Source organism: Engraulis encrasicolus, chromosome 23 (genome assembly GCF_034702125.1).
Source record: "Engraulis encrasicolus isolate BLACKSEA-1 chromosome 23, IST_EnEncr_1.0, whole genome shotgun sequence".
NCBI lineage: Eukaryota > Metazoa > Chordata > Actinopteri > Clupeiformes > Engraulidae > Engraulis > Engraulis encrasicolus.
In genome coordinates this window covers 17424020-17437601 of record NC_085879.1, presented here as the reverse complement: position 1 = coordinate 17437601, position 13582 = coordinate 17424020, and the positions used below count along the sequence as shown (strand labels likewise).

At 43.7% G+C, this 13582-nt stretch overlaps 1 protein-coding gene across 1 annotated transcript in view; it reads right to left on the bottom strand.

The window, feature by feature from the left end:
• The window catches only part of LOC134439804 (uncharacterized), a 41487-nt gene extending 33181 nt beyond the window's left edge, over positions 1–8306 (bottom strand). Inside the window, exon 1 of the mRNA XM_063189709.1 lies at positions 8076–8306. Within this exon, the coding sequence (XP_063045779.1) occupies positions 8076–8240 (165 nt within the window). The 5' untranslated portion in view covers positions 8241–8306. The remainder of the gene's footprint in view (positions 1–8075) is intronic.
• Positions 8307–13582: the final 5276 nt, after the last annotated feature.

Sequence of the window (13582 nt, the reverse complement as noted above, 5' to 3'; positions counted from 1 at the left end):
TATGAGAAGTAAAGCTGAGGGGTGACACTGACCTCAAAGGCCCTTTTGCACAAGTTGTTGCCTACATGTTGGAAATGTGTATAAATTTGATTGTTGCTGGATGCATCTAGTCACTCAAATGACAATGTTCAAATTGAAACTCAGCCACTCACATGTACGATAACAAAATGTATTTTAAGAAAAAAGCTTTCTGTAAAGCAGGGCAGTGACATGTTTTGGGGCTGCATGAAAGACGCCAACGTTGCAGAATTGAATGTCACCTTGTTCAAATGACAATTTTCAAATAGAAACTCAGACACCCATGTTTGTATTAAATCGAGTGTTGGGCAAGTTGCTTAAACTGCTGTATTACTGATTCAATGTTACTGGCTTTTCAAAGTAATCCTTGCATACAATAACACTATGCAATAATGCAGTACTCTTGTCAGCACAATATTAGACCCACAGCAAATGCTCGACTTGAGAGGGGAGAATTTTTTTTTGTGTAAAATTCTCTCGTTTACCACATGATCAAATGTATTTATCTTTGTCTTAACAGACCACACAACGTGGTTCCCTTGAGTGATCCAGGTCCTTGGTCTTTTTGTCTCAGAGACCATGTTGAACACCATTGCTTTAGATGAGGTCAAGCATGTGTGATGGCAAACTGAGGTTTAAAAAAGTGACTCAAGCAGGGGCTTTGGAGCCAACATTGTAGAATTGAATGTCACTGAAAGATTCCACAGTCCAAGTCAACTCCACTGTTTTCAGTTGCCACCATGCTAAAGGTGTGTCTGTAATGTGAGTACTACTACTACAACATTAAAACTGTATACCAGGTTGTTGGGTACCTGCCCTGGAGCAATGTGGGGTTAGGTGCTTTAGTTAGGCTATGGCCAAAATAACTAAATATGGATCTGAAGTTACAGTGTAATTGAGTCATGACAATTCCACCTTCCATCCAAGGGATATTTTGGCAGTTGCAGGTTCAGGTTGTTTTTTAACCCCCCGCACACTGAACACTGTTGATACAGTAAGTAGCTAGACTAGTATATAGCTCTTCACACCATGTCATGCGTTTACATTACAGCGTTACAGTTAAAAAGTAAGGCATTACATAATGAGTTACTCCCAGTCCCAACAATCATTAAGTTATCCTTCAAGTTACTTTTTGTTAATACTGAACTCTCTTTTGACAGTATAATATTATTAGTCTGTATCAATGGATACCTGGCTACATTAGCCATAGATGTGTATAGCAGACTTCTATACACATCTGTGACATTAACAGGCAGCTAATAACCGAGCCATAAAGAGACACGGAGAGATAAATAACACAAATCGGATGCATGTTTAACCTTTTTTTATAAACCATTGTGTAACTTTACTCTGTTTAATACCGCAATCATTGCATAGAAAGACGTTGTTTTTCCGACTGCGATGAAGCAATGGCCGGCCGCCGCCATTAAAAAAAATCACAACAAAGCCTCTGATTGGACCAGGGGATTCCTCGAACGTGATTGGACAGACTTTGAGTAGCCTTCCAGAAATGTCCTACGGTTTGCACCATCGCACCCAGCCTGCCTCAACCGACCAACCCGCCCGTGAGCCACGACTGCCCACACCGGAGAAGTATGCTGGTGAGCCCGGAACATGCCGCTCCTTCTTGTCTCAGTGTACCCTCATCTTTGAACTACAACCAGGTACCTTCCCCACCGATCGAGCAAAGGTAGCCTATGTGATTACCCAACTGTCAAGACGCGCCAGAGAGTGGGGAACTGCTGTATGGGATGCTCAGTCAACAATCTGTGGGAAGTTCAAGGATTTCTCAGCAGAGATGAAGAGTGTCTTCGATCGATCCAAACATGGGCATGAGGCTGCCCGTGAGTTACTCCAGATGCACCAGGGTCGCAGATCTGTGTCGGATTTTGCCATTGACTTCCAAACACTCGCCACTTCATCTGGATGGGGCACTGAGGCTCTTTACAACACATTCCTCAATGGCCTGTCCGAGGAGATCAAAGATCAGTTGGCTTCTCATGATCTGCCAAAATCCTGCCCTGCCCCTCTCTTTTGAAGTTTTTTCTGTTGGATTTTTATTTTTTGGAACTGTGGTACACTGCTTTGGAACTTTACTTCTACACTAGCCCTGACCTCATTGTGTGTGCAAAATAAATCTGCCAAACCTGATCTGCATTTGGGTCTCTGTCTCAGAATCCTTACAAGCACCCCGTCAACATCTAAGTGATTTGGAGATGGGTGTTAACTGGCTGGCATCAAAGCAACTTTAAACATAGGTTTTAAGTGCTCATCGTGCTGTGAAACGGCTATGTTGGTCTGAAATTAAATCGTGGTATATTTATATACCAATGGGTTATAATTATGACCATAACACGTTTGGTCACCTACAGAGTTTAAACAGGGGGCTGCCCATTGGTCAGACAGCCTATTAGTCTGACAGCCCATAAGTCAGACAATAAGCCATAGAGGAGCATAAGGGCTTCCACACACCGGCTCAGACAAAGTGCTGAGCATTGCTCCGCAAAAGTTTGATTCCATTGTTTACAATAGAACCCCACACACTGGCGCCGATGTCTGCGGACATTCGCGGATGTCAGATAGCAAGTAGAGCAAGTTCTATTTTGTCGGCGCCGCCCATTGACTATCAATGCTATGTTCGTGTGAAATTGGGTTTGGGGGTCGGAATTGTGTCAGAAGCGAAAGTGCTCCGCAGTGCTGTCGGAGCCGGTGTGCGGAAGCCCTAATGGGCTACTGGGCTAACAGGCTACATGCCTTTAATGACGGTTAGGGTTAGGAATTGTTTTGGTTTGGGCATAGTTTTAACTTTTCAGGTAACTTAAAAGTGAATAATTACAAAATGATGCCGCTAAATTAACTTTACTGACAGAATATGCCTTTAATGACAGTTAGGGTTAGGAATTGTTTTAGTTTGGGCATAGTACGTGTGTGGTCGGACTAATGGGCTGTCGGACCAATGGGATGTAACCGTTTAAACGCTACAAGCCATCAAGCGGTGGCTTCTCCTCACATCAAGGTTAATTAAGCAGGGCACTTATTAGCAATACATAATGCTGATGAACTGCACCTTCATCTACGCTGTCAATCATTAGTGAATGAACATATGAAGTAGGTTGGGTTACAAATAACTGAATTTGTTCTTAATCTTGTGCAACAGCCAGCAAGTGGAGGCTACCTCTGGCTCGTCAGTGCTAGCCTTCTGTTACCCACCCTGCTACAGTGATAATACCGACTCCAGTCAGCATCTCCGATTATAAAATTCAATATCATTTCTGTCACAGGGGTGGGAATGTGAACGAGCGACAGAAATGCCTGATAGCCGTAGCAGCTCACCATTACAGTATTTCTCAATTAGTTTTGTACATTTCTCGAATCTCTCTCGCAATTTGCAAAACATAATATTCATTCTCAAAACAGCTTTAACAAAAGGCAAAACACAGTGGATGACCTGCAAAACCGAGTCTCTTGCTCAAAACCCAAGTTTTTGTGTCAATGAACGTATCAGTGCCAGCAGAATGGTTAGTCATTGTGTCATAGTGTAGTCCGTGTATGGACAAGCTAGTCAAATCGATTTGTCATGTTGTCAATTGAATAGTACACTCTTGAGGATCTTTTCTGAAGCAAAATGTTGTTTAGATTGGATGGGAAATGTTGTAAATTCGACTTTATATTACATTGATCAGATAAGATTGTCCTAGATATACATTTAGACTATGACATATTTATTGATAGGTTTTCTCATTGCAAAATAGGAAAAATAGCAAACTGGTTGAGGTGTCAAAATGCGCGCTCTACCATCCCTTTTTACTTGTCTTGCAAGCCCATGTGAAAAAAAAATCTAGAACTGTAAAGCAAAATAAATTTGAAACAATACACTGATACTGTATAAAGTGCACTTACTGTCTTGTGAAATTATAGGGAAATATTGTAATTTTGCGTGGAGCGTAATTATAAAGGCCACATGAGGCAAAGAGTAATATAATGCAGTACAGTGCCTACTGTTGTATTGTATGCCTGTTTTCTCTATCCCTTATTGTCATGAGCCATCTCACTCCACCAGTTCACCACCTTAATTGGTTTCAATTATCTGCCACAGTGCTGCTCACCACTCTCTACTCACCCAAACTAGCTCCACCTGTCTCTGCCCTGCTCTCCTCTGATTACTCTGCCAGCTGCGCTACATTACCCACTAACCTCTCTCAGTATTTAAAGACTTGTCTTTCAGCTCTACTTCGTCAGATCGTCTGCAAAGCTCACACCCTGAACCTGTTTGCTCGCACTTCTACCTGACTACTCCTTTGTGACCCCGGACCCGTCTGTACCCTGACAATTCTTCTTCCCTGGAAAACAAGACCTGCCTTCTGCCTTCTCGACTCCTGACTTCTCTTCCACCCCGGTAATTCTGACCAGCCTTCTGACTTTTCACAACGATTTTGGATTTCTCTTGAACTGTACTTCTGCCTTGTTTCATCGTGCTGTTGTGTTTGTGGTCCCCCCCCCAACCAGGACTACTGGACCACCCACCACCGGCTCCGCTGGACGCTTCACTGCCACTGGGGGACACACGCACACAGCACGTTGGACGGACCACTGGGACCCCTGTAACCCCGGTAATCCTTCAGCACTGGAACCCCTGGAACCCTCACTCACTCCCATCCTCCCTTTCCCTAAAACTTCAATAAATCTCCTTGTGTGACGCAATTGTGGTCCTCTGGTCGTCTGTCTGATCCGTGACACTTATAATGCCTTTGATTAGAGAGAGTCAATATTTACCTGCGAGCAATTTACCAATTCAGATCACATTTATAGACAAAAATCCAATGGAAATTATACAGTGCTTATCACATTATGACAGCTTGGTAAATCATTTTGCATGTCAAGACTTAAACTATGACCTAGGGCCTAAATGTTTTGGGGGGTGCGATAGTTTCATGCATTCAGTGACAAAGCTTTTTGAGTGATATGACAAAAGCAATTGATAATGCACTAAAAAAATCTGAGAATTGTACACAACCATTGCATGGTGGACGAAAGCATTTGCTAAATGCTGAAAACTATGAAAAACGTATTTTACCATGTGCACAGGAAACGGCAGGAAGTCACAATTGAACAAAAAGTTTTGAGTGATTATTCTGTTGTGAGAAATGTACAAAACCAATTGAGAAAAACTGTAATGAAGGAAGAAGGGGGAGCGCGAGCAGCTAGCCTGTGAGGTATAATGAACGAGCTAAGGGATTTCAGACGAGACAATAAACAACACATGGCAAAAAAATATAGAAATGCAGGTCTTCAGAAATGGAGTTAGAGGGTTTTGCATCTGAACTCTTCATATTCTCTGAAGGCACCCACAGACACCGACAGGCGATTGTTCAATGTGCAAATGTTATGTGTTATTTTGTACTGATCTGCAAAATTTGAATTTAATCCAAATGCTGTTTGAAACAAATGCTCAACTAGTTTAGTGTAGTCTATTGGTAGTCTATAATATTCCTACCATTTTACAAAAACAGAGTCCGCAGTGGGTCTGTAGTGAATGAAACAAGGGTCCGCAATGGATGCGCTGCGAATGTTTGTCCTTTTGGCGGATTCAAATGAAATCCGCGGCGGATGCGCCAAACCAAAGGGTCAGGTTCGAGTGTCCGTAATGGATCCGCGGCGAATGTAGCGGTTCTTGCATGGTTACGCCACTGCGCTGTCAGAGCAGATGGGGGTTTCGGACCCGGATCGGATTTGCATCGGTGTGCAATTGGACTATGTTGTAGACCCGCTTCCCGAATCTGCGGTAGTCAGCTGCGCAGGTGTCAATACCTCTGCTGCGGCTGCAGCAGTTTTTTTGCTGTGGGTGGGTAGCTTGTCCTCGCGAGCCATCCTACGTACTTCCGCCGCAGCACTCCGCCAAAAACTGACTGACTCGAATATGGTTGGAATCATTTGTACTTCATTTGTGCATGGAAAATTATTGCACAAATTATATTATACAAACAATTCCAGCCATTTTTGAGTCATTCGGATATTGACGGGGTGCTGTGTGACCTGCTTTCAAAAAAATTGAAAGTTAAATTATTATTTTTTTATTATTAAACATTAATTTTGCCTGCACAAATGTGCAAAAATGAAGCACAAACGATTCCTGCTGTGTGATATAGGCCTGCTTACAAAAAAGTACAAGTTAAATGATTTTAAAAATGGTTTGTGCACTAACATTAATTTTGCCTGCACAAACGATTCCAACCATTTTTGAGTCATTTGAATGTTAATGGGGTGCTGAGTGACCAAAGGTCAACAACATCTTAAAACTTAAATATCTTAAAAATAGTGGTGGGCCGTTATCGGCGTTAACGTGCTGCGATAATGTGAGACTCTTAACGTGTGATAAGGAAAATATCGCATGTTAATCTATTCTCAAAATATGGGTTTGGAGTTTGGGCACGTCACCATAGCGTTTGATTGGCAGACGCGTTCAGACTGCGCTCCAGTCGCTTCTCCTCACAACCTGCTGCTTCAGCAGAACTAATAAATATGAACAGTGTTTGCATGCTGAAAACATTCATCTCTCTGCCGTGGTAGGTGTTGTTTTGAGTGCTTTTTCATAAGTGGTAGACTAGAGAGACGTTATTGTTTGAGGTGTAGATTAGAGAGACGTTATTGTGTGTGAGTAGCCTAGGCTACCAACTCGACATAGCCTACATTTCCTCACGCATTGCATGGAACACATAAACTTCCAGAAATCTTGCCTGTGCCATAATTGCAAAACATTCCGTGTGAAATGCATTTTGAAGTTTGTCAAACTGAAACTGTCAATATGTACTCTCGCTGAATGTGTTTATGTTGCTATCGCGCATTTGCGACTCAGTGAGATGTCAGACGGTAAGAAACCTTGCGGTTGTCGCGCTTGATATTTTTTTTGGCAAAGTGAATTTATTTCGAGTTTTAACTCCTCTGCCATTCCAACTCTGAGAACAACTGTCAAGTTTAGGCCAAAATCACCGTGGGCCAGTGCTAAGGTTCTAGATACAGTATCTAGTAGCCTGGCTGGCTCTGCTGTGAGCACTTTGCTGTGCCTGTGTAGATCTTCCCTCTTTTAAAGGAGCCGCCGCTCTTTTTAACAGTCAGTGGCAGATTCTCTCTCTCTCTCTCTGTCTCTCTCTCTCTGCCCATTAGAAATGCTGAATTGTAAACAGCCTAAATGTTTGATAGATTTATCTGTATGTGCCTCTACAATTTATAGCGCTTTTCATTTCAAAATTTCAGTAGTACATCTTATGCTTCCTAACATATTCGACACACTTTACAAATATTGCAGTGATTTTTTTTCATCACCAAGTATCAACAGGACCATTTTTTTTTTTTGAAGATGAGATGCATTTTGGAAAAAAGAGATGCGCTCTGGTCTAATGCGCCATCTGTCTTAAGAAACCCCGAAGGGTTTTTTTCGTCATTATTTCGCTAGCGTGCCTATTCTGAATGAGCCATTTTGATATAGATTAATCTAGTTAATCTAGATTAATTTCTAAATTACAGAGAGATTAATCTAGATTTAAAAAAATATAATCTATGCCCACCCCTACTTAAAAATGGTTTGTGCACAAACTTTAACTTCACCTGCAAAAACGTGCACAATCGAAGCAATCATGAGTCCAACCATTTTTGAGTCATCTGATATTAACGGGGTGCTGAGTAACCTAAGATCACCAACCTCTTTTTGGGCAGTCATGGGTAAGCGGTTAGGGCATCAGACTTGTATCCAGAAGGTTGCCGACCCGCCAGGTTGGTGGGGGGGGCAACCTTCTGGGGTTTTTATTTTTAATTTAAATATGTGGTGCGGTTTGATCCAATTCATATATTTAATTTCTTATAAGAACTGAGAATGTCAAATAAAATATATCTATCTATCTCCCTTTGTGCCCCTGAAATCTCAATTTTTGACTGTATGCTGGTATTCTTTGCATGAGGCATATTCTCTGCTGTAATACACCAGAATCAAAAACAACTTTGAAATGATTTGAGACATTGTAAGCACTGCCCAAAAAAAAAACCCTACAAAGAATGCACATTACCTGGCATGGTGGATGTTCAGCCAACTCGTCTGTCTGTGTACGACATTCAACAGACCCTATAAAGAAATTCAGTGAAAACAAAACGCAGATCATCACTTGTCCATAATCTAAACAAAACCATATGAAGCCACAGATGGAAACGAGGAAGCACTGTTGCAGGTACATTGTTTTCAGATGGCGAGACACATCCGCGCTGTTGCAGCCCAGTCAGTCTGCACTTCTTCCACTCTAAACTAAACTCTGTCAGCTGTGTATCGTCTCTGACATTTCACGGCAGCTTTCATCATAATGAAAATGTAAAGAGGAAGAGCTGGTGGCCAAAAATATGCAGGGAATGACAAGTTCCATCCTGCCGAGCCAATGTGATTGGCTACATCCGCCCATCCCCCGCCCCCCCATTTCTTTTCTTTTTTTTTCTCCCTTGGGAGATAGCATGGTGATGCACATGAAAAGAGACCACCCCTGGGGTGAGTTTCTCAAAAGGGAAGTTGTTAGTCTGTTAGCAACTTCGGTAGTTGCCAATGGGAAAATGCATTGAAAACAACAAAGTAGCTAATGTAGTAAGCAACTTTGGTTTTGAGAAATTCACCCCAGAGGTGTCAAAAGTAAAACTAAAAGTAAAAAAAAGAAACACAGTTTCCTTCCAACACACGTAACTTATCTGAGTAATCAGTAGACCTGTGTACTTGTCTTACTATTTGCTAACTCTGCACTGGTTGGATCAAGTTTGTGGTGGGTCGTCCTTGTTAGGTTTTCAGTGTTTTCCAGTAATAACACAGTCTATCTCTTTCATTAGGTACAATTGAGTAAATGATGTAATAGCTATGTAATGTCACGTGCCAGTGTTGTAATTAAACCACAAAAGTACTTTAACTTTTACTTTTGAGCAGGGCTTTGAACCGGTTCAAGGAACGAAAACGAAAACCGGGAACTTTTTGTATTTTACAGGGAACAGAAACGAAACCGGAAACGTTATTATTTTTTATGTTCTGGAACGGAAACACTTATTTAAAAATAATGGTAACCGGTTAATACCGGTTAATACCGTTCCTCAAACAAACAAAAAAATTAATATAAAAAGTTAATATTTTCTGCACACGTTACCATGACGGCTGAGGTTCACGTCCTGTGTGACATCAGATATTCTCTGACTGAATGGAGAGAGAGCTGTGGATTACAAAGTCTCCACTCCACATCTTAAATAAGAGAAACCACTGTCATACAAAAGGGCAGAGTTTCCATTGCATCATTGTAAGACATTGAAGAGAAGCGTATGTAAAGCGCACCGAGAATGTTCGGCGTTATTGGGCATCCATGGCCGCTTCAAATATGCCCAAACTCACAATGTCCATCATAGCGCTCCCTGTGACCCAAGTCAGTGTGGAGCGCGCATTTTCATCATTGAGGTTTATTCTCCGCTTCTCCGCTTAGGTCGTCCCTGAATGACAAAATTCTGGAGGATATTCTTTTCATCCGCTTGAATAAACAGTTTGGAATGTAGGCTGACTCATTTGCAGTTCCGTCTTTCTTGGATAATTAACGTCAGTTAGGCCTATGGGGAGTAATCAGCTGACAGGAACGAAATTAACCGTTCCGGGAAAAATATTTTTTTTGTTCTAACCGGTTCGGGAACGTCAGTTTATTGGTGGAACCCATAACCGGAAACGTTATAATTCCGTTTCTGTTCGGAACGGAACGTTTGGAAAAAAATAACGGTTCAAAGCCCTGCTTTTGACACCTCTTAAAGAGACACATGGAAAGAGACACATAGGGTACGTTCCAATATGCGACCTTGCGTCCTCCACTTGTGCATGTGGCCTCGTACCAGGAAGTAATACATTGTGATGACGTCACTGACAACGGCATTGTATTTCAATATCTCACAAAAGCTCAATCGTTAAGTCATTTTCTCATTTGCAAACTGAGTTGTGAATGAAGAATAGTCCCCCAAAAATTGTTGTGGCTAGGCTGACAGGGAAAACGTAATTGTTTTCTCCATGGAGGAGGGGCATCAGCAAAACGTGGAGGACGCAAGGTTGCATATTTGAATGTACCCATGAAAACCACCTCTTCCCCTGGTGATGAGATTCCATGTTCCATTCCAAAGGAAACCACTGATGCCACAGGCCCCTCCCTTCAACTTATTGTAAACTAGTGCAGATCCTGTTGGGCCTACGTATTTGCCCATGTTGTGTGTTGTAGTATTATAAAAAAGAGAGAAAAAAAGAAAGAAAAGAAGAACTGGGATATCTGCTGGCTTCCCTGCACCTTCCTAATGTGCTCCTTAAAAGACATGAAAGTTGCATTTCTACACATAACCCATGATTTTCTACAATTTATGGAAGTCACATAACAGTGTGCTGGGTAAAGCACAATTTATCTCTCTCTCTCTCTCTCTCAAAGTGCATTAACTATTTTGCCAAAATTGATTTTACACAGACAATGGTCTTCATTACACCCCTTCACTTGTGACAAAGCCTTGTGGTCCAAATTGTTTAAAGATATTGCTATGTCCATTTTGCAGTAGGCTAAACTACATTATCCAACATAATGTGGCAAAAAATGTCAAGGATATTAATGACTACGCCACTCTCTTTTGTTAGGGAGAGAGAACCCAACCATCAGACACTTGATTCAACTTCCCCGCAACAGGTTACGTGAATAACTGGAAATACAATTTCTACCATGAAAGACTCGATAGACCAAAAGAAGTTTAAGATCTTTATTGAAAGACTGAAGTATGCATTGATTGTCTTTGGCGTAGGCCCCCGCCTGCTTAGAATAATTCAGATGAAGAATGCGCATATCCTGCCGATGGATAAGGCAGGGGGGCGAGAGCCTACCCCCCCTTCACAGGACGGGGACCAACTGGTGACGGTGGCTGGAGGTGGTGGCATTCACAGCAGATTAACGAGAGGACCATCGACCTGGGACCGTGAAGATTAGGGCAGACGCTCTCAGCATCCTCGTGGTGGCAAGGCTGAAGGGAGGATGCCTAACTGCGTCGAAAGCAGGGACGCCTTGCAGATCCTCCTCATGGGACGAGGACGGGCCAGCAATGGAGGGTGAAGGGGAGGTGGTGGGAGCGTCGACACCAGCGTACTCTAGTCAGCAGAAGAGCAGAGATAGACAGAGGGTTTATAAATGAGCGGGCAGGCGTCCTATTGGCTCTAGGCAAATGAATGAGAATGCAAGGGAGAGGGTGTGCCTAAGAACAAGAACAGTGATTGGTTGGTTAATGCAAGGGAATAATTGAGCTGAATACCGTCTCATCTTCCTGGCAGAACTTAACGCCTTAGCTTACATTTCTACCATGAAAGACTCTATAGACCAAAAGAAGTTTAAGATATTTATTGAAACACTGAAGTATGCAGTAGTGATTGTCTTTGGCGTAGGCCCCCGCCTGCTTAGAATAATTCAGATGAAGAATGCGCATATCCTGCCGATGGATAAGGCAGGGGGGCGAGAGCCTACCCCCAAAGAGAGTTTAGGTAAGTATTGAATACTCGCATGAATCGAGAAGGAAGGACTAGGCTTGAAGCATCATGATGTAATAATCGGGTGAATTCTCCAGAAACTGAGAGGGTTTTCATTATGATACGAATGGCATCATTTACTGATAGATAAAACGTGACTTACTTACGAATGTGCTTGACAATCGTTGGAGTCCGAAAGATGGTGCGCATGACCTGCCGTCAGGGATGGCAGGAGGCGAAAGCCAACCCCCCCAAAAAAGTGTGAAAATGAATGATGTACCCACCAATGAATGATGTACCCACCAGGGCCGACGAGACTCACCGGGTTCAAGTTTGGAAGGACGAGGCCTGAGAAAGACAAGAAGTTTTAGAGGTACACAAATATCGTATGCATCGCAGACATGCTTGGGGGAGTGAGAGCTGAACTCCAACAGACAAGTAGGAACATGCTGGGCAAGAACACTGAATGAGGGGTTACTAAAGTGAGCTTGGGTGGAAACTGAATATTGACACTGACCTACGGGCCGGTGTCGAAGTGGATTGAATGTACTGGGCTTTGCTCATTGAGCCGGGCTCCCGGGCTTCATTAGCTGTACTGGGCTTCACTGATAGTACCAGGCTTTAAACAGGGCTTCGTTGACCTTACCGGCTTTGAACCGGGCTTCGTTGGCTGTACCGGGCTCCGTTGGCTGTACCGGGCTTTGAACCGGGCTCCATTGGCTGTACCGGGCTTTGAACCGGGCTCCGTTGGCTGTACCGTGCTTTGAACCGGGCTTCGTCGGCTGTACTGGGCTTTGAACCAGGCTTCGTTGACTATACCAGGCTTTGTACCGGGCTTCGCTGACTGTACCGGGCGTCGCTGACTGAACCGGGCGACCGGGCTTCGTTGACTGTACCGGGCAACCGGGCTTCGTTGACTGTACCGGGCAACCAGGCTTTGTTGACTGTACCGGGCGACCGGGCTTCGTTGACTGTACCGGGCAACCGGGCTTCGTTGACTGTACCGGGCAACCAGGCTTTGTTGACTGTACCGGGCAACCGGCGCAAGGCTTCGTTGAATGAGAGATGCAGGTTGTACTCACCATGTCAGAAGGAGCGACTGAGCCGGGTAAACTCGCATAGTCACCAAGTTACCTGTGCAAGAACAGCCACGAGCCGCCCGAGGCATAGCACTGAAAACCGGCTGTGGCAGCTGGTATCCACCGTCGTCGCCGAAATGCTTATCGGTGAGTGACCGAAAAGCGAACTGGGGAGCATTCCGGGCAAGTTTGAGTATTAGAACTACTCGAAGGTAGGAATGGCTATCTAGCATGCTGAAGCCACGACGAACGCGACGCGACTCTACCGGACTGATGATGGTTCTACCTGAGAAGCAAGAGTGAAGTAGCAGGCTAGAGCTATGGGCTCTCGCCGGCCGGAGGATCGTCGGCTCCGACGGGGGAGGAGGATCGACTGAATTTGAGACAGACAGGTGTGTTGAAGGCGCACGAGTGATTTCGCTGCCTAGCTCGACGCGACGTGGACTATTCGGTAGATGGTGGCCCTAAAGCGCGGCTTGGACTAGAAAAAAAAAACGATGGCAGAGGATTTGGGAGATAGCAAAGAGACTACGCAGCAGAGAGAAGGCATGTGAGTACTGAGCGCGGAGTAGTCTGACGTTGAGCGTCGACACCAGCGTACTCTAGTCAGCAGAAGAGCAGAGATAGACAGAGGGTTCATAAATGAGCGGGCAGGCGTCCTATTGGCTCTAGGCAAATGAATGAGAATGCAAGGGAGAGGGTGTGCCTAAGAACAAGAACAGTGATTGGTTGGTTAATGCAAGGGAATAATTGAGCTGAATACCGTCTCATCTTCCTGGCAGAACTTAACGCCTTAGCTTACATTCATACAATTCAGTTCTTTTTATTTTCTCTCAGTGATCTCCCATCTTTTCTGTACTTAAAGTATCTGCCTCATGGGCCCTGTCATGGATTCCACATGAATTCTCAACAAGTGCAATACATAAGGCATTGAGGGCAATTACCAATATTT